This window comes from Dendronephthya gigantea, unplaced genomic scaffold, assembly GCF_004324835.1.
Source record: "Dendronephthya gigantea isolate DGI-Jeju-01 unplaced genomic scaffold, DenGig_1.0 000340F, whole genome shotgun sequence".
Classification (NCBI taxonomy): Eukaryota; Metazoa; Cnidaria; class Anthozoa; order Malacalcyonacea; family Nephtheidae; genus Dendronephthya; species Dendronephthya gigantea.
In genome coordinates, this window is record NW_021163350.1 from 69,315 (window position 1) to 90,396 (window position 21,082).

Here is a 21,082-nt window from a genome sequence, read left to right on the forward strand (position 1 = left end):
AGCCATTCAGCCTTTCAGTTTCAGGCAGCTAGAACAAAGTTTCCAGACATGTCCTTTTTCTAGTCAACTATAACTCCGTCTTCTCACACTCTGCGTATGGAGTTCAAGACCCGTGGGCCGTGGACTATTGAAGGTCTATCTGAAGACTGAAGTGAATTGTAATATCAAACATATTGATTGTCTCACATTCTCCACAATGGCTTCTTAAAGGTTCAGTTAATCCATTCTCGTGGTAAACAAATCACATCACCATTATAAAGAAAGCTTTCTCTCTCAGCTACTAAAGAAAAGGTAATAAAACATGACCGCACTGGAACGTAGGAATTCACAGGAAGCTTTGTATTAATCAATAGGATTATCGAGCAATCGACAGAAAAACCTAAGGGCCTGATAAGTTTCACAATTTATTTAATTGATTTAGAATAGCCTTTAGGGAGCAGACACTGAGACACCATGCAAGATCCAGTTACCCTTGCAGCTTTGTTTATACCTTCACGAAGTAATAAGGGTAATGTCGGAGTTTGCCGACTTACCCCACCCGCGGTGTTTTAGTATAGCAATGAAGTGTTGATTGAATTCATTATTTCATTTCCTATGTGAATGATAAACCTTCACCTCGCCCTTGTAAATATTCGACATTAAACAGAATATTAGATGGACGTTGGTATAATAGTTCAGTATACTCCGCAACTGAGCGTATCGAAACAAGCTACCCCGACCAAGTTCAACTCTACGAGGAATCCACACTACACAAAGTGTGAATATTGTAGACAGATTACTCAAGCATTATATAAAGCGCATCAGGAAAATAATCGTCCAATCTGACAGTTCTGACTGAAACTGTTGTCTGGATTCATCAATTACTCGATACAACCGACATCAAAGAAAAACATCAACCTCATTCAGCCAGGTACAAATTTCTGATACACAGGAGAATCAGTACACTCTAGGTTACTTGAGTATATAAAGACATATTATATGATATATTTACCCAAACATTCGATTGCGTCAACGATGAACTGCATGTATTCATCAAGATATTTACGTCGTATGGTTGAATGTTTATTTGTCTTGGCGACTCTCCTTTGTTTGTTCGAGTACGCTCATTGCGCTAATGTCGAATATGTATGTCGAATGCAAGACGGAGATCAATTCGCGAACCCTTTTCACGCGAACGGAGGCAAGGATTGCGCAAACACGAATGCTACTTGCGTCAAATCGTGGACGCACGACTGCAGTGGATGTAAATGTAATTCAGGCACAGAAACATATCGTGCTGATATTATGAACTGCGTCTCGACGAAAGTGCTGGCTGATTTCACAGGTGAGCATACTAAATTTTAGAGAGTAAGACTGACCATATGACTTATGAGATGTGTATATGAACATGGCACACCTGACGATGCACAATATTTCTCATACCCTTTATGCGTAACATTGACATTAATTAAAAAATCCAGGGAGAATGCCTGAGCACACGGATACCCAACGATATCGTGATTAATATACCCCGACACGTTTCTACGGATACATGTTAAAATACTTCACAAATAGTGCGCGAAATATTGGATAGTAACCTAATTTGGAGTTTGCATGATTGATATTTTCCAACTGTATCAGACCATCACTATAGGTGTTTGTTTTATTTTAATTGTTATTCGGCCTTATTAATCGCTATATACTGTTAATTTTCACATTTTTTGAAGAGAAAGGACATTTGTTTACGCATTAAAAAACAATTCTCACGAGTCACGACAAGTTTTAAAAGGTCATAAATTGGATCAAGTTTATTTTAATTATTCTGGGAAGAGAAAAAAGTATTCAGTTTAAAAAGATTTGAGCCTTGAGGTCGCATAGTTTTCTTCAGAGATTTTGTAGGCTATGCGCCCAAACAAAATTTTATCTTACAAATAACGCCTTTGCTCAATTTGAAAACCTTGCCGAAGATAAAAAAAAGTTATATACACTGTCAACAGTCCATGACAAACAACACTTAATTGAAGTTCTCATATAACCAGCAACAAATCAAAGGTTTCTTTTGAAAAAGCATTATTCTTGACATTATTCTTTGCCCCTTCATAACATGCAGTAGGGCGCATCCGTTCGAATTTTTTTGCCACTTTTATTATGGTGTTACACTATATTGTTTTTGACAAGGCCGTTGCAGGAGTGCAAAAATGAAAAGCCACATTGTGGTGCACAAAATAAAAACATATTAGTTTGAACGGATTTCCGATGCCGCCTGATCAAGCCATAGATAATATGAATGTGATTTACGCTACCGGCCACGTTCAACCCGTATTACAGTCAACAATATAACAACTTAAAATATCGTTCACAAAAATGACAAAATGCCATTTCTATCCCCACATATAATGTCCATATAATTTTAATTTATATATTAAATTGTTACATTCTTTGCAATTATTGTCACAATTTAACTTCAATAAAAAACAATGCTGACTCTTCTGATATTATAAAGAAATCCCCCACGCTGACATAATTTTAGAAATGACGGAGCTTCCTTATTTACGAGAATGTTAATGACATTAGGAATTTTTCATCCTTCTTTAAGAAAAATATTGGCCCCCAGAACTAATGCGTTACACCGGGCTCCGTAACGTAATGGAGTTCCTGTCCCACTCAATGTTTGGTTGAGCCTGAAGGATACCGCTTAAAAACTGCGTAATTGACTATTTTTAAAAACAAAGAACACACCCACACAAAATCCTGGTATCATGTACTATCAACTATGAATCAACCAAATGGTTTTGTTGAGATTTAATTTTGGAGATAACAAAGCGCATTTTGTTGCGGGTGATTCAAACCGAACTGACATTGCAGCCAGGATCAAAATTGCTGTGTAATCGCTATTCATTAGGCTTTGTTTACACAGTGGTTTACAAGATCCCGCTTTGCCAGATTCACCTGAGTGTGAAATTTTTGGTATTGAAATATTATGATTCTGGCGTTGTGGACAAAAGCATGATTGTGTTTGTTTGGTTCATTTGGCGAGCATTAATGAATTTGGTCTTCTTCGTTAATCTGATAGTGATAGAACAGAACCGCAGAAAACAATAGGGGAAAACGGCGTTGACAGCGTTGTGCTCCAGTGCCATGCGAGCAAATTAGGAATGCCTTAATGGCTTGCTTATTCCTAATTTTCAAAATCGCGTTCCTTTCTCTGTGCCTAGTTTATACGTCGCATTGTGCCACCAAAATTTTAGTCGGCAGACTGCAATCGGAATGTATCAGAACAGCGCGTCATGTGCGCCTGGCTTATAGTGATAACTATATACTGACTATAGTGATAACCACTGATAGTGGTTCCTTATGGATGCTCCTGTTTGCCCGTCCGTGTTTATGGACTAACGATTTATTAAACAATTTGTAAGCAGCAGAATCTTTTTTCCAAAGTTCGTCCTAGCAAATAATCCGTACAAATCAGCCAAAGTTGGTGCGATATTTCACCCGGAGCCCGAGGTGTTGAATAATTCGTCAGGCTTTGTTTGAATATTTAACAAGTGCAAGGGCAAAATTGACTTATTATTAGTCCAACTGAAACCTAAAATGGCAGGCTTTTTGTAGGATATTTATATTGTAGACAAATTAAATGAGACTGCTTTGCATTAGTCAACACATATAAACACGTAAAAACAGATATAAACAATCTAACCATACTGTACGCAAATATACTCACACATTACTGGATATCGTTGATTTCTGCTGTGTTCCGAAGGAATACTGGAATAGCTTTTAAATTCAATGATACAATCATATAAGTGATATAACTTTAGTGCATGTTATAACAAGCACGTTCGATTGCCAGTTAATTTCATCCATTTTACTTTTCAAATATAATATTGAACTACGATTGGTAGAATAAGATCACGTGAATAAATCATGTTGTACAGACCCCCCCCCAATAGCCAAATGTTTTTCCGCTGGGAATAGTATGCGTATAAATCATCAGCAAGTGTGCATGTAATTAAAATGTCAAATAGATTTTGTATTTAGAAAAATTGCTCATAAGTCATAACATCGCATCAGTCAGCCAAAGGCTGGGTCCGCCCCTGGTATTCACCCAGGACCTTCCTTGGGCGAGCAATTCATATTTTTATGTTCCATGCATACTAACAGTATTTGTTACAACAAATTCATTCAAAAGAAATCAGCCAGGTATGAGACGAGTATGCATGAATATGTACACAAATGACGAATTTAATTAAATGGCTCTTTTTATACGGATGGTTCGCGACTTATATTTTCCAAAATGGCCCTATTCTCGAACGGGAATAATAGAGGGGATAATTTGTGATGTCATAGGGTACGGTCAGAGCGCTGCAGAAACTAGACGATGAATTAGGGGGTTGGTTTATGTATTAGTTCTGTTCCCGTCTCGGTCGTCTGTTTTTTTTTCGTCCGATTTCTATATACGGTATGTGATTTGTTTAATATGTCCATGCAACTCTTCTCATAGACAATGATTATCATCGCTTCTCACGAAGTTAAAAAAACTCTCTAAAGACTGAACTCTGTCTCATGAAAACTATTCTAAAACAAGACCGGAACGGCAGGAAAGTCTCCATTGTGTTTAACTATATTTCAGCAAAGCCGCTCGATCTGTGAGTGAAATACATTCTAAAAGACAAACCCAAATCAGCCCGGATTGCGGATGATACCCCCTAGAACGGCCTCTGGATAAAGATTCAGTGAATGTAGCCTCCTCCGCAGGCATTTCTTATCTACAGTGAATGTGTTATACATACATATTTGCTCCAATCACCTCGCCATCGTTTAACAATCAATTCTCGTGCTTATATAATTTAGGCTGTGGTGGCAAGGGCATAAGGGACGATGATCCACAGCTCACAGATAAAACACTTCCGACGTTAGATTTCACGAAAAGTGGAACTAAAAATATTCGTGGCCTTTTACGCATCCATCATGGTATACCGGTTAATGATATAACGTGTAAAATCAAGAACAATACAAGTTTCCTTAGCGATGATGGCAACTGGATAGCACTACCTAACATGAGTAATATACTGACTATTACGCCAAACGAGGGACGTGACACCGATCCAGCTCACCTCACAATGGAAGTAAGAAAATTTTACATTGTCGTTGCCTTGCGTTTTCAACAGTCACACTGAATCAACTCATCAAATTATTTTGTCATACCTTTGGCTTTGCTTTCTAACAAACAAAGAAATGATGCAGAAATAATCAGTAACCTGGTAAAAATAAGACAGACCACTATATTATCACTTCCTGCCCACTAATTTTTTATATCTTCGCATGTTCATTTGTAGTGGGAAGAAGTCAACGGTTTCCTGTCTGGACTTTTATTGAAGCTACAAATTTCTTGCCACACGAAAACAGACCCCCCTGAAAATGGCTGCTTTGTATTTAAAATTAAAGATTGTAAAAATTATGGTAAGTGGATATTTCTCTCTGGTACTCTCTCATCTTTTGGTATACACTTCTAACGAACCATCTGCAATGTCGAGATGAAATCCACAAAGCTATTATATGCTCTAAAGCCCCGTTTACACTACACTCAATTTATTGGCACGGCACGGCTAAAATGGGCACCCGTACCCATTTCATCTGTACTCGGCCTTTGTTTTGGTTGCCTGAACACTAATAAAATTGGGTACGGGTGCCCATTTTAGCCGTGCCGTGCCGAGAAATTGAGTGTAGTGTAAACGGGGCTTAAGCTATCATCTCCTTGATTTAAATTTGAACATGTTTCCAAACGTTGGTATAGTCGAAATGTAAGTTATGGAGGTTAATTGTCTAAAGGTCAGTTATCTTTTTTTTTGAGAAAGAGCTTTCCCAAATCATTGTTCTAGCTAAACACTTTCAGTTAAGACAAATACAAAGGGTAGTGTGGTGCCCCGTATTCGTTCCTACCTTCCTTCCCAGTTTTTGGTCCATGCACTGATGACAAGGCGTTTTAATTAAACATAATAAAACTGTTCCCCGAAAGCCAAACGTAATTCTGTTAATCCCTTTTTAAGATCCATCTTCAAAGATTATTTCAAGCACAAAAGCACCCACAATTCATACAGCAAAAGAAGTTAATAGGGAAACTACTAAATCAGAGGTACTGTTTACCTTGTCTTTGTGAGTGTATTTGTCCTGCCCCAGCCCTCAAAAAAAAGGTCCTAATTCTGAAATTTTGTAGAAACCCCCCACAATGGTCTCAACGACAGTCGTCAATAGCACGAAGGAGAGCGTAGTTAATAAGAACTACACGTACAGTGTTTCAATGCCTGTGATCATCGGTATTTCTGCTGGTGTTGGCCTGGTCATCTTGCTCATCATTATCTTGGCTGTATGCTTTGTTCGTCACAGAATCAGGTACGCGCGTACATTGCTGTTCAACTCGAGAACTCTTAGGTCGAAGAAACTCCTGGTCCTGGCCTGGTAGCCTCGTTTTAGTGTTACGGCTTATTTTACATTTATTTGTCAGGTTAAGAATTCTTTTTCATGCATGTGTTGATGTACGACATGATGTGTGCTCGTGCTCATGCTAAACACAGACTGTTTTCAGTTTTTAAGCTCGCCCAGACGTCACTACAAAGAAATCATGCTTTACCTATGATATTACTCTGCATTATAGGAAGCACGAGAAAGAAAAACCATCCATTGCTAACCCTGATGCTCCAATAAAAGGTGATGATTTACCCTCGAACCGTTTACCCTACGGCCTACCCTTTAAAACAATCAATTTGGAAGAAAAATTAAAGTACAAGGCACGAATATATGAGCATGTCTTTCTTTGTCCCCCAATTATCGTACTTGGTACGCCACTGAGTAGAGGTGCAAGAATACTGTGCGGCAAACAGTTTTCATCAAAACCGAGAGTGAATAAATATTTAATTATAATATTTTGTTTAGTTCATTTCACGGCAGAGACAAGATTCAGTCTAATTCAAGAAGCTGCGCCAGTGAATACTGATGATGAAGATTATACTAGTTTAAAAGAAGACAGAGAAAGTTACGAGCCTTATTATTCACTGAAAAAAGATGATGTTGATTTGGTAAGGGTCTAAGGAATACACTACACTATATGCACTCTACTACATCACACCACACCACACCACATCACACCACATCACATCACGACGTCACATCATACCACACCATGCCACACCACATCACACAACATCACACCACTTCACACCACACCACACCACAACACAACACAACACATGCACCACACTACGCTAACCCACGTTACATTACAAAACACTACATCACGCATAGTTCTGCATGTTACATACAGTTTTCTGAGTATTCCACATGTATAAAACCTTGCTACATAATTTAAACGGGTCCTATCAAATAATTTCTCAATTTCTTTTCCAGAATGTTATTGACACAATTCTGAGGGATGCAGTCTCGATGGGTATAGATTTTAGTCCTATTCATTCCTTCTGGCTTTCAAAAGAAGGCCTGCTTATCATAATCTACTAATCTATTCTCTCAATGGAGTCATGCGGTCGGTTGTTCAAAAGCCGGTTAGCTTAACCCTGGATTAACTCAAATTTTTACATCAGTTTTTTTAATCGCTTGGTTATGCAGTTGAACATGTTTTCCCATAAATATTTTGTGGATAAATAGAAGTCTTATTTTGCAAAGTCTTGAAGCGAACAGCGGTGCAGAAGCATATAAACCAAAACAGCGGAGTAAAATTTAACCCAGGGTTAGGCTGTTAGCGCTAAGCTAGCTTTGTTAGCCCCAGTGACCACTTGTCCAATGCCATTGATTATGCTTATTTTTACTCACGGACTTAACACAAAATAGTTTCTTATCCGTTCATTTTCCACTCGTATTCTTTACGTATTTAGAATGCATGAGTCCTTCTGCGGAGCCAAGATACAATTGCCATTTAACAAAGGATGATGCAATCGTGATAGAAAGCTCAAGACCTCGTTCACCTAAGCAACCGAATTACCACGTGCTTGAGGAACCTGGCGATGACATCGATCCTGATTACGAAGAAGTGGATGATGACGATGACATTATGACGTCACAGCGATTGCTCCCTACCAAGCCACCCCTCCCTGACCACGAATATCATCAGTTAGAGCCACCTCTGTCGAGATTACACTCTGATTGTTAACGTAGTAAATGTGTATTCACGCCCGTTGCCTCAAAAAGTCTCGATCACGAAGTCGCGACGACCCTATATCCTAGTGTAGTATAGTATGGTATAGTATCTCCCATCCCTGGGCCGGTTGTTTGAAAGGCCATTAGTCTAACCGCGCTTTCCTTTATACGGTAAAAACGGCCAGACCGCGGTCCTGCTGTGTTTCAGTATAGACGGACTACTGGTATTACAGTGTTTTGAGAAATCTGCACTCATTTATATCAATATTTACATCCGCCTACCACGAGAAAATAGTAGGAATTGAACTGTATAAGAAACTACAAAGGGTACATTGTTTCCACGTTAATTTCATAATTTCTCGTAAAAAAAAATTCCGATGAATTCCAAGGAATTAAATTTCGATTTTCATATTACATTTTGCTTACAAGTCCCATTATGGCCTTTACCTTGAAATATCTCTTTGTTCGAGTCACGGTGGCCAGGAAACAAATAAAATAAGAAATTCAGCATTTTTAGTGGTTTTGAGGGTGACAGTATTGATAAGAATTTTCTACCTGGTATGTATATACATCATATGGTGTATATATGCAGCATATAGCCACGGATTTTATCAATACTTGGCACTTTCGGAATTATTTTGACTTATAACATACGAATCTATCCAATTTTAATCAATTTTATATCAATTAATTTTTATATCAATTTCAGTACTCAAATGTGCATGCGCATGCGCAAGGACCAGCGTGCTGAGCAAGTGCTCAACATTATAATATTAGAAACCTTTAAAATAATCTGTCAAATTTCGATTTATAATATGAAATTTTGGGTTATCCACCGTTTCGAACAACCGGTCCCTAATCGCTAATAAAGGTTAGCAAGAGAATCATAGGACCCGTCCTTTATGGCTTTATTACATTCTTACCGAAAAAAAAATCTTTGCAAAAGAATTAATTAACAAATTTTAAAAATGAGTATATAAAGCATACATATCATGTAATCATGCGAAAATATATCATTCAACTATATTATAAAGTATATATATATATCATTCATTAATAATACTCCAAAAGCTCGTATCAAGGTAGAACGTCTTCTTTTGACACACATCCGTTGTACATTTTATAAATTCTGCTTTTCAAATTTCCGTGTTTTCCATTAAAGCGAAACGCCGCGGCGAGGTACGGAAACCCTCGGAAGGTGAACGGCTGCAAATCGTAGGCGCCCACAGTCAAGATTCCTTGGAATTTAGTAAATCGACCGTTTTTGAATTTGTACACCATGGAATGAGCTCGGAAGTGTGTGATTTCGTCAAAATAATTCGCAACAGTGAGATACACTGTGTCATCGACATAGAAGTGATGAGCCTTAAAGCAAAGCAAAAAAAACACATGCAACAGTTTATTTAGATATATTAAGGAAGATAAGTGCCAGAATAGCTTTTAATGATACTGGATTCCATCTATGTTTAGACGTTTCTGACTTTCAGTGTTAGTTTTAATGAAACTGAAAACCAATTTAACGAACTGAAACAAAGCGTTAGTTTAGCTACGTTTGTTTTGGATGATTTAGCGAATAGTATTCGGGGAAACACAGCTAAGCGGTCACTTTGCATACATTTATTACAGTCTCGAAATAAACTGTGGTTACTAAGCAAACAAGCACTTGGTTAACTATATTTTAACCAGAAATATCATAATACGTTATTGGATTCGATTCCTTCAGAAAAGCAAACATCACAAATACCTTTATAGCTGCAGTTGTCTCCAGTTCCTGAAACAAAACGAATGCAGTTCCATTCCATCGAAACACATTTGTCTCAGAATGCCAGGAGCGCGCTGTGCGATGACTTGCCAAGACTAAAAACAGCCCGGCATCATTTTCGAATAAATCAGCACAAATAGCTGCCGATGTTTTTACATTCTGCACAGAGACGAAATGGCGTCCGTTCCATTGATACACCACCGACTCAGCGTCGAATCCGTCGTTGACAGAGTAATAATTTGCAAAAGCCAAGAACATCTGTCCTGCTTTGCTTCGGTAAAATTTACAGTCGACTGCACCGTGCGTTGCCAATTTTTGAAAGATCTCGGGTTTCCCTTGGTTCCATTTATAAACCACCGAAAATATTGACACACTCGAGTCATTTCTATAGTTTGCAAACACGAGGTAACTCTCTCCATTTATTTCGAAGAATTGCGACGCAGTTGCGCCTTGTGTTTCGATGTTGGTGTGATTCACGAACCTCGTACCGTTCCACCTGTATATCACTGAGGTCAATACATATGATTTCCCGTTATAGTGATTCGCAGCTACTAGGTACGAGTTTCCTTGATCGGAAACGTACGTCAACGAGCGGCAGCCAATCGTAGGTAGCGTTTGAAGCATTTCAAATTTCTCTGTGGTTGAGTTCATCTTGTAGATAAATGAGGCTGTATTGTAACCATCTGCTGCTAAATAGTGATTTGCAACTGCGAGGAATGTACTATCTTTTATGTTATATATTTCCATCTTCACCGCTCCTTTGGTTTCGACTTCGTCATGAACGTGAAATATCAGTCGTTTCTGGCAGTCCTGATCAGTAGCTGGCGTGCCCGAAGATAAAGAAGACACGGTGGAAGTGAAAGTTGGTTCTGGAGTGGATGGATTTTCATAGCTATTGTCGTTTCTGGAAAGGGGTTCTTCTGGGGACGGAATTAGGTTATACGTGGTCTGGGGAATAAGGATATCTTGGAAAATATAGAATATACTGTTGAACACAGCTCAGTATCTCGACCTTGGTCATGTAATTTATTCGCTAAGCTATTCTCTCATTGGGCGAGTGTTGCTATTATCAAAATGTCTTGATATCTCTATTAGTTCATTGGGTGGTATTATGCGAGGAATCAGTCAGCTTGTGGTATTGAGTGCGATCAGTTATTATGTCGCAACAAAACTTTTGCTCTACATAAATTAATATTTACCAGAATCTAAAAGGTTCTTCGCTGCTAAAATCCTGAACAGCTGTTGCGATTGTTCTTTGCTCGCTTTCATTTCTTCTTTCATTTCCTCGGCTGCCTCGATCATCAACTGATTTTTTGAGTCAAGCTCGCGAATACGTTTCTCTAACTCAAACACCTGAGTAAAAAAGCAAATATTTAAGCACCTAATTGTTTGTGCAATACTGTCAATACTGTTATTTGATTATAAAGCATGTGTTTTCACTGTTGTGTCTGAGAAGGATGAGAATACTTCATAAAATGAATATTGAGTTTCAGCAATAAATTCTGACAACGTTAACCCACCGACCTGGTCTTAGATCTATAAACACTACTTCAGGGTATCCTTGTTCATCATGTTTTAGGATAACTACAGTAACTCCTTCAAAACCTACCTTATTTAGAGACCAATAAACGGTACAATCTCGACCATCCCTTCCTGGCCTACCTGGACGACCTGTGACTCCTGGGGGACCTGGTACACCTATATATATTGAGAAAATACTGTAGAAACTGAAAGGATAATCGAAAAAGAGGTTGATATTTGTGGACATATGTAAATAATTTGCAAGTTTATTATATCCTCACATGTCAACTATCAAGTTCTTATTTGGGGAATATTGAATATAGAATAGTCGAATATGTAGTAAGTCTACGCACTGAGTAAGTACAAGAATTGCTAATTGCTGATAATAAACGAATGTTTTTCCGTATTTTTATAATTTCCTACAACTATATGTTAACCCTGAGTAATCTTCGTGTTGACGATTTACTCACCATCACGCCCATCCCTGACAACACAATTTTCTCCCAAATTTGTTCTATCGATCACCTAAAAAAAATACGGTTGATAGTTATTTGAGAACAAGTATTTAATGAAGCACTGGAAGATGAGCGATTGTTCCAATTATAGGCTCAACTATATAGAACAGCAATGCTTCTAGCTATTATGAATTCAGCATAGGTTTCCTTACTCCATTTACTGAACGACAGACTGAATTAATTGGCCTAAATGGCCTGTTGTAAGAAGGGGAAAAACTTAGAAGCCGGATTCAATTAGTGGCCTTCGCCTCACCACAGAGATTCTCACACTAGGTCAAGGCATAGTGGTGCTCGCTTGATTAACCTCAGCATGCTATAGCCATGCTTCATTAAATCATGTCACTTGATTCTTTCTTTATTTATTTGAGCTCGTGACTAAGGCAAGCCGAAAAAATGAATTAACTATTGCATGTTCTTTTATGTATTCAGTCAATTATCGAAAATCAAATCTGTTGAAGATTTTCGGGCATCAAGCTTGGCAAAATATAAAATACTGAGCTCAATGGAAATATGGGCCGATACCGTAAACATGATTACCAACTTCGTTGTTTAATAATCTGTGAAGACGGCATTTTCGAATCATAACATGTAGTAAAATAGTCCTTGAAATAACTAGCTATATCGATTTAGATTTTAATACACTGACAATAAGTTCTTTATAACAAATTTTAGAAATGTAGTTGGACATGAATTGATAAGGTGATTTGCATGAACAATAGAAATTAAGAGTACTGACGCCATAATTGATCGATCTCTTTACCACATTGACACATGAGAATATATTCAAAGGATATTTCGGCCGCAATGAATTAATTACAATGCATTACAAATTCAAAATGTATAGCTCTGATAATAATGTTTTCTGAAAATGAATTGCATGGTATTGTCAACTATGGTATTGTTATAATCAATCACTATATATATCAACTAATGAACTCAGCTTGGAAATCAGATAACAAAAGGAATGCATTAGGTTTCTCGCTAATCAGGAATTAACATGGTTAGAAAAGTCGGCGAACTTCAAAAATCGTATACACGTAGACTTCAATTGATCTTTTGTTAAATGAATTAAATCTTTCGTCACATGATTGAAGACAAAATGCTTTTCTTGTTTGATATATGATAATTATATAGCTACTGCGAAAATGTGGCTGTGAACGTCCAAGTTCCAAAAGCATGAAACTAACAAACAAGAGCAATGAGAGTTGACTGGGATGTGTGCATGAGCACTTTCGTCGTTGCCACACTGAATATATAGTGTATAGACTGGAAAACAATGTTAATAAAGAACATTTTACTACGACAACAAAGTACTTGATTCAGTTGATTGGAATACCATTTATATTTGTCCTAGAGCGTCGCATATCATAGCTATCTGCAGGTTTTCAGCAATTTTGTGCTACAGTCTTTATGGAAGACGCGAACTGTAGCTACCAGGATCGCGATGTATTCAGCTACCACAATCATGCACCGTAATTCCTCTGCCAGAAAAATCCTAACTTGTTTTGAACGTTCCACTTTTAAAGGTGTTTAAACTTGCAAGGTCTTGCTCCTTTAGTCCTTTTCAAGTTATGTAAATATGCATTTGATGATTTGTGCAATGCTTTGAACAACTGTTCTAACGTCACAATCACGGCATTAATAATGAGAAAACCATGCATGATTCGTATTTGAATTTTTATTATTAATGAATTATTTTACCTAAATTTTATGATCTTATCAGGTGTTTACGGCAGGCATATAGATTCTCAAAGCAAGACTAAATAAATACACAACCTCAAGTGAACACAATGAGTACTAAAATTTCAGTTTTAGTTGCTCAAAAATTATGTAATAAAAAGTAAATGTATACATATACCTCTTTTGTGAATACTGGGAAAAGCAGCATTGATTGAAAAATAAAACACAAAATGCTTCTCCTTTGGCTTTGATTCCGTACCATTTTCCAATATTATTTATAATACTTATTAGTTCCTCAAAACAATTTTTTCGAACTGAGATTAAGTGCGTATGTTTCTCTTGCGCTTGCACAAGTGAATCTAGTCGAGTTTCTGAGTCAAGCAGCGTTTAAGAAGCCAACATACAACACAATTATTACGCCATTATACGCAGTTTGCGCAAGAGTTGGTTAACAGACGAATTATCACAGTTGGATCTTGACAAATGTGTAAATCACCTAAATTGTACATAGGATAGTGTTGAATGAGGAACATGCTGAAAAAGGATCTAAATGCCTGAGTGTATTGAGATTAAAAATGATTGAGACAGAAAATAGGCAAAACACACAGTGCATGGCTCCTGATTGAAATATCGAATTTTGCAGAACATATTAAGAGATATCCGTCACTAAAAATAACTTCAGTTCTCAAACGAAAATCGTCCAGTTCACAACGATTTAGATGTCCCATCTAGTACTTCATGATATGTCTACATATATACAGTGATGATGTTTCAATATCTTTCCTTTTCGCAATACGTCAATGCGTCATGTTTACATGATCGTTCATGTCATTAATTGTTTATATATTTTTCAGATAGACTACTTTCATCAACATACACATAACACGTCTATTTTGAATTATCTAATGCACAATGCACTCTTATATCGAAACAACTATTATTCCCCTCACTGTTGAAGCTTTTGTTAAAATCCAGGATTACGGATATAACTGAGTACGTACATTTTACTAGAATACGTGCAGGGCGAAAGGTAATTTTCTGTGTTTTTTTGAAATTTCATGTCATTCGGTTTCATTCGTGAACAGTGGCCGCCATCTCTTCGTAGATTAAAGAATGTAGAAAGCCTAGTTACTAGTAGTTCGTGAATATTCCTTTCTGTTTTGGAATACGTTAATATATATATATATATAATATGTTATCAACATGTTAAGATATAGAGATGAAAACATTAAGCAATTTAAGTTTAATGAAGGGTATCTTCAACTATACGAGAAGGAATTTCTCTTATCATTATTGGACAGTGATGAAATTTCTGTATTAGGATTTACCCCCTACAATTGTTTTCACGCTATGCCTGCAGTACTGCTGTCTTCACTGTCACAGATGAAAGTGTTGTTAACAAGAACCACACATGCAGTTTGTTAAGTGTTTTTAATCATCGATTTTCTGTTGGGCTTACATGACTTAGTCTAGTTCAATGTTATCTTGGTGTTTATTTTATGCATTAAGGTGATGTAAGGCCAAGGCACGCGAAGAATGACATTACAATGAGCTCACAAGAATTAAAATATCGTTGGCTATTCGCTTTTTTTCGTCTTTAATTAATGTGAGAACTGCAGTTTTTAATTTGAGCGGTACTACAGCTGCCGCTATATCTATATCTCATTAATTGACCAGCACGAAACAGCAGTCATGGAAAGCCAACAAACCTAGACACATGTATTCCCGCATGTATTCATATATCAACACACAGACGAATCCTGTATTAGGACGGAAACGAATTCGAATGCTATAGCTATGTGTGTGCTCACACTTGTGAACTATCATGCCAGACTATGGACTTTAGCATGCAGCTAGTCAGACAAACCAGTCCTCTGAATAACATAAATCACTGACTTTCCATTATGAATTCACTCGTTAAATTTCGCATTTTTTTTTCGCAAGATTTATTTTACATGATTTATTATCGGCACGCCCCTGCACAGGCAAACTTTAAGCGCATGATTCCAGGTAAAATCACAGCACGAATTCATCAACAAAGAATTTATTGATCAGTCTGATATAATCCTATTTCTAATCTTAGCCATAACAGGTTTTTACCCCTTTTTATATAAAGTACTTTGCATATATACAGTAGTTATGGCAAATTTCACAAGCGAGTATGTGAAATAGTACATATAACACACTAACAATTACATATGATATATATCATAAAGCATATAGTTCATTTGAGGTGCAAAGCTGAAATTAGGGTAAAACGTTTTTCACGCATCCTTTGTGCATTTTATAAATTTTACTTCTCAGATTTCCTCGCACGCCATTGAAGCGGAAAGCAGCGGCGAGGTACGAAACACCTCGGTGAGTAAACGGCTGTAGATCGTATGCGCCCGTCGTCGGGATTCTTTGGAATTTACCAAAACGACCGTCTTTGAATCTGTAGATCATGGAATGTGTTTCGAAGCTTGTGATGACATCAAAATATTTCGCAATGGTGAGATACATTATGCCATCGGCAACGAAGTGATTAACCTTGAAAACACAGCAAGGAATCAAGTTATGGGCGTCCGACCCTAATCAATCCATACATTTTTGGGTCCGGTTGTATAAAAAGGAAGTTACCAACAAACTCAGGGTCGTGTACTTATTAAAGTACGATTTAATCACTACAAAAATATGGGTGCTTGCTAAACTATAGCAGAGGTGGGCGCGGTGCATATGGGCGTAGGAACCCAGGACACTGGAGGTACCACATTCTCCCCCCCCCAATTTCATCTTTTCACGCCCCTCGCCTAATAGTATCTAGTTTCAACAAATACCTTTATAGCTGCAGTTGTTTGCAGTTTCTGAAACAAGGCAAACTCAGTTCCATTCCATCGAAACACATTTGTCTCAGAATGCCAGGAACGCTTACTGCGATGACTCGCGAACACTAAAAACAATCCGTCGTTATTTTCAAATAAATCAACACTTATAGCCGCCGATGTTCTTAAACTCTGTGCAAAGACGAAACGGCGTCCGTTCCATTGATACACCACCGACTTAACCTTGAATCCGTCGTTGATAGAGTAATAATTGGCGAAGACTAAGAGAATCCGTCCTGCTTTGCTTCGAAAGAATTTACAGTCGACTGCACCGTGCGTTGGTATTTTTTGAAAAATCTCAAGGTTTCCTCGGTTCCATCTATACACCACCGAAAATATTGACACACTCGTGTCATTTCTATAGTTTGCAAACACGAGGTAACTCTCTCCGTTTATTTCGAAGAACTCCGACGCGGATGCACCTTGTGTTTCAATGTTGGTGTAGTTCACAAACCTATGACCGTTCCACCTGTAAATGGCCGAGTCCAGCACATGTGTTCTTCCGTTATAGTGATTCGCGGCTACTAGGTACGAGTTTCCTTGACTGGATACATACGTTATTGAACGGCAGCCAATCGTAGGTAGCGTTTGAAGCTTTTCGAATTTCTCTGAGGTTGAGTTCATCTTGTAGATAAATGAGGCTGTATTGTAACCATCCGGAACTGCATGGAAATTTGCTGCTGCGAGAAAAGTGCTTTGTCCTATGGTGAATATCTCCATGTTCACTGCTCCCCTAGTTTTTACGCGGTCATGGACATGAAATGCTAGTCGTGTTTTGCACTTCTGATTACGGACAGGGGTGTCAGTAGGTGTGAGGGTTGGTTCTGGGGTTGATAGAATAGAGCCAATCCGTGCATGGTGTCTTATTGGGGATACTGCCGGAAGAAGGTTGTTTTCGTGCCCAAGGATATCTTGAAAATGATTGAAAATACAGTTTAGCGTATACTAAAGCCTAATGTGTCCCACCAATTCTGATTTATTAGTCTGTGATGCAGATCCGCGGTAAATGACGGAAAGTAATGTGAACACAATGTATGCCGCATAAGCATCGATAATGCATGCATGAGTATAACTCGATCATAATACTTGGCGTGTGTAGAAAATGCGCAGCAAATGAATGGTCTGTTCAGCTTTACAGTGGTTAGAGAGCTGCCCTAAAAATTGCAGGCTGGCTCGCATGCAGGTGTAAGTTAGAGAATTTGCGCAGAAACTGTAGTTACAATTCTTGCATTTATTTACTAAGGGATGAATCGTGTCGAAATGAAAATTTTGCTTTGCAAAAAATTGCCCACTCACCAGGTTCTAAAATTTTCTTTGCTGCCAATACTTGAAACAACTGCTGTGCTTGTTGTTTGCTGGCTACCAGTTCTTCTTTCATCTCCTGTGCGTTTGTTTCGATGAACTGATATTTTGAGTTCAACTCGCTGAGACGTTTTTCCAGCTCAAAAACCTGATGAGCAAAAATTAACAGTATATAGCGTGAGGGTGGGAAACGGGGTAGTTACCCAGGGAGCCCAGGATAAAAATGTGATGAAGTTTTGATAGAGAGGTGGTGTAATAAAAGTGAATGTGCTCCGCCTTAAAAACGGGCACCACCACATGTCACAGTCTCACAACGAAGGAATCAAGAGCGAAACACTGTCCCTGTTCCGTTCAAACAAACGTGGCCAAAACTATATTTATGATAGGGAAATATAGACAAAATACTATATGATTGGGAAAAGAAAATTTTTGTTGTTTTTCAAAAGTGTGATATGGTTATAGTTTCATATGCCGGTTATAGTTTTGAAATAAAAAGGAAAATGAAGAGAAGAAAGAGAAAATTCGCACGATCGAAATATTCACTTTGTTGCGGCATGCCATTGCCTACAAACGTGAGACTTACGCCTGTATTCAAAAAGCTCACTCACACTCACACTCTCTGAGTGTGACATAGAAATTTTGTTATTGCTGATCAACGAGGAAGTTTTTTCTTAATCAGTGGAAAGATTTAAGGTAAAACATTGAAAATCAAGCAATTGTTTAACTGAAAATACCGCCTTGGAAAAGTTATGAGAAGATTAAGATCTCCCACTCAATGAGTTTGAGTGTGAGTGAGCTTTTAGAATACAGGCGTTAAACTCGCCAATCCTGCTAGGCCAGAGTATTCTTTCATTGCAGTAGGTTGTAAAATACTTTATTAGCGAATAGTTCCTATACATTATAAATTATACAGATACTTGGCTGACTCTTTGTATTTTATTTTCTTAACTATCTCTGTACCTTATCCAGTGACCAGTTGGCAGTACAATCTCGACCATCTCTTCCTGGGGGGCCTGGATGACCTGGTATTCCGGGGGGACCTCTGACACCTACACAATGAAAAGCGGAAGAATAAAATTTAAACCCCAAACGTAAAGCTAAAGTAATTGTCGTTTTCCGTCAGTTCCGTGATTTAATAATACACAATTTACCAACCATCTCGTCCATCTCTGACAACACAGTTGCCTTGCAATCTTGTTCTACCAATCACCTAGACAAGGTAATATTCAGTTAATTTTTTACAGGAACAGCAGTGGAACAGTTTGGAAAAAAAATTGTGCTAAACTACTCAGTTACAACAGAAGCAGAGACGTCTGGCTATTGTTATTCAGACATGGACGCTAAGAACCTAAGTAGAAAAAAGATGCTGCCGGTTCAAATTATACAGTTGCTTACCATTCATAGTGACATCAGTTTGTCAAACTGGCGACTTTGCGAAAATATATTTTCTCTATACGTATTTGATATTTCGCAACCAAACTGTGTAAGATAGATCTTACTCATTTCGATTCGATCAAAAACTCATGCAATACTAAAGTCTTATTCTACTATGACCATGGATCAATTAATGAGGGCCCCATGCCAGTTGACGTGCACAAGCTGCGCTCCGTTCTGATACCGTAGCATACCAAACTACCACAAGTATACAACTAATAAGTACAAGATTATTGCTTTAATGAATGATGTAATAAAAAGTAACAATATACCTTTTGTGAGAACAGTGGTAAAAACAGCAGAGATTGGAGGACGCAACAAATCATGTTTCGCCTTAAAATCTGCACCATTTTCTCAGTTTTTCTTATCTTCTTTAAAATATTGTTTCTTCAACCGAGATTAAACGGCTGTGTTTCTCTCCTGTGCGTGCAGGTAAAACTGGTCCAGTTTAATGAATCACGCAGCTTTAATAAGCAGTGGGGACCAATACGATTATTAATCGGCTTTGAATTGTTGGCATACAAGACCGTTAACTGATCAATTATCACAGTTGAATCTTGACAAATGTGCAAATTATGGGAATTGCACTTCGAAAAGAGTTGAGTGAAACACATGCATGCCAAAGCATATATAAGTACTTAAACGCAAGTGAAAGATAGAGTTAGAAAGATGGTAAAACATATGGACTTCTACTTATCACATATCACATGCCATTTAATTTTTTTTTTCGGACTATATAGCGTTAAAGGACTGTTTCCGAAATAATCTGACCTACCGGACTGATTTAAGTCACGAAAATCTTCCCTATCCCGTGAACTATAAAATTTAAAAATATGAATCGTCTTACACGGCAGGTTTTGCATTCATCGTCCCTTCATCATCCAAAACTTTGTAAAGCCACCGTAATATGCGAGATAAGATACATAAAAAGCAAGGCAAATTTATTTGAATGGCTGTCACGCTTCCCAAAAAACTATCTCCTGGATCTAGTCAACTATCACCAGCGCCGTTTTAGAGCATATAGATGACAGATAAATATTAAGTCAGAGATGGCATGTTGTTTTTGTTGAAGATTTAGGAACATTCAGGGATCAAAAATATTCCCGGACACTCACTTCACACGCAAGTTAGTAAAAAAATCCATACCTTTCCATTGAATCTTTTCGTCGTAATACGTTCAGGATATTAATTTAATGCAGGATACTCATTACAAAACTAAGTTGCCTAAGTAAAACATCTTTGAAACTAAGAACTAGATTTTAGTCGAAATCATTCATACTTTTATATTTCGCTTCATTTGTCTGGACTGAAAAATTATCTTGTTCACCACAACGCTGTACGTACCTGAATTAAATCGTGTTATATATTTTTATATTTACCACGACGAAAGACCACGAAACACCTGGCGACGAGAGCTTAAAAAGGATATTGCGAGGACTTGACACAAATGGAAACAACTTGAAGGGATAGCACAAGACACAGAATAACGAGTTATTGCTGGTCACTTGGTGTCCTGTGCTCCGGGGGGGGGGCTAAGGGCCAAAGCCAACTAGAAGATGATGAAAATACACCGTAGTAAATGATACAACGAGTACTCAGTCTGTACTTTCGAGGAACCTCGAACTCTTTTGTCTGTGGGATTATGGTAATTTTATTGGCTTTGCCTTTGGAATTGGTCGAGTTTAGTGAGTTTCCTGGATGTGAAGAATACTCGGCTTTGATGTGATCTTGTTAGCTGGAGGATTGAAGGAACGTTATGGGATAATACTTCTGATAATATGTTATAATTCTTCCGCTAATGTAAAATTTTTCTTGACTTCTTGGGCACAAAAAACTAAGTCGTGCATACAAAAACACCAATAAGCCGAAAGGCCGGAAAAGCT

At 37.8% G+C, this 21,082-nt stretch overlaps 2 protein-coding genes across 2 annotated transcripts; one reads left to right on the top strand and one right to left on the bottom strand.

Annotated features, from left to right (window-relative positions):
* Window positions 1-648: 648 nt before the first annotated feature.
* Window positions 649-9,170, top strand: LOC114542169. The gene is made up of 9 exons (XM_028561914.1): window positions 649-1,324; window positions 4,831-5,105; window positions 5,316-5,439; window positions 6,027-6,112; window positions 6,194-6,369; window positions 6,632-6,684; window positions 6,910-7,052; window positions 7,381-7,420; window positions 7,863-9,170. Exons 1-9 carry the CDS (start codon window positions 979-981, stop codon window positions 8,135-8,137), a joined length of 1,518 nt encoding a protein of 505 aa, XP_028417715.1. The 5' UTR covers window positions 649-978; the 3' UTR covers window positions 8,138-9,170.
* Window positions 8,965-19,802, bottom strand: LOC114542162. Its single transcript, XM_028561905.1, has 11 exons — window positions 19,472-19,802; window positions 18,921-18,975; window positions 18,726-18,814; window positions 17,760-17,913; window positions 16,724-17,374; window positions 16,419-16,531; window positions 11,878-11,932; window positions 11,496-11,584; window positions 11,086-11,239; window positions 9,869-10,851; window positions 8,965-9,489 (listed from the first exon to the last, which is right to left on the bottom strand). The coding sequence occupies exons 1-11, from the start codon at window positions 19,547-19,549 to the stop codon at window positions 9,202-9,204; spliced, it is 2,709 nt and encodes a 902-aa protein (XP_028417706.1). The 5' UTR covers window positions 19,550-19,802; the 3' UTR covers window positions 8,965-9,201.
* Between the last annotated feature and the right edge of the window lie 1,280 nt (window positions 19,803-21,082).

What these genes read in the sequence shown, in the direction of transcription:
- LOC114542162 (XM_028561905.1), bottom strand. Translation starts at nt 19,549, where the DNA reads ATGGTGCAGATTTTAAGGCGAAACATGATTTGTTGCGTCCTCCAATCT. An exon ending in TACCACTGTTCTCACAAAAG is followed by an intron (nt 18,976 to 19,471) that starts GTATATTGTTAC and finishes TACCTTGTCTAG; the next exon opens with GTGATTGGTAGAACAAGATT. An exon ending in GAAGAACCTTTTAGATTCTG is followed by an intron (nt 10,852 to 11,085) that starts GTAAATATTAAT and finishes ATATTTTCCAAG; the next exon opens with ATATCCTTATTCCCCAGACC.
- LOC114542169 (XM_028561914.1), top strand. Translation starts at nt 979, where the DNA reads ATGATATATTTACCCAAACATTCGATTGCGTCAACGATGAACTGCATG. An exon ending in CAGCTCACCTCACAATGGAA is followed by an intron (nt 5,106 to 5,315) that starts GTAAGAAAATTT and finishes GTTCATTTGTAG; the next exon opens with TGGGAAGAAGTCAACGGTTT. An exon ending in AAAAAGATGATGTTGATTTG is followed by an intron (nt 7,053 to 7,380) that starts GTAAGGGTCTAA and finishes TTTCTTTTCCAG; the next exon opens with AATGTTATTGACACAATTCT.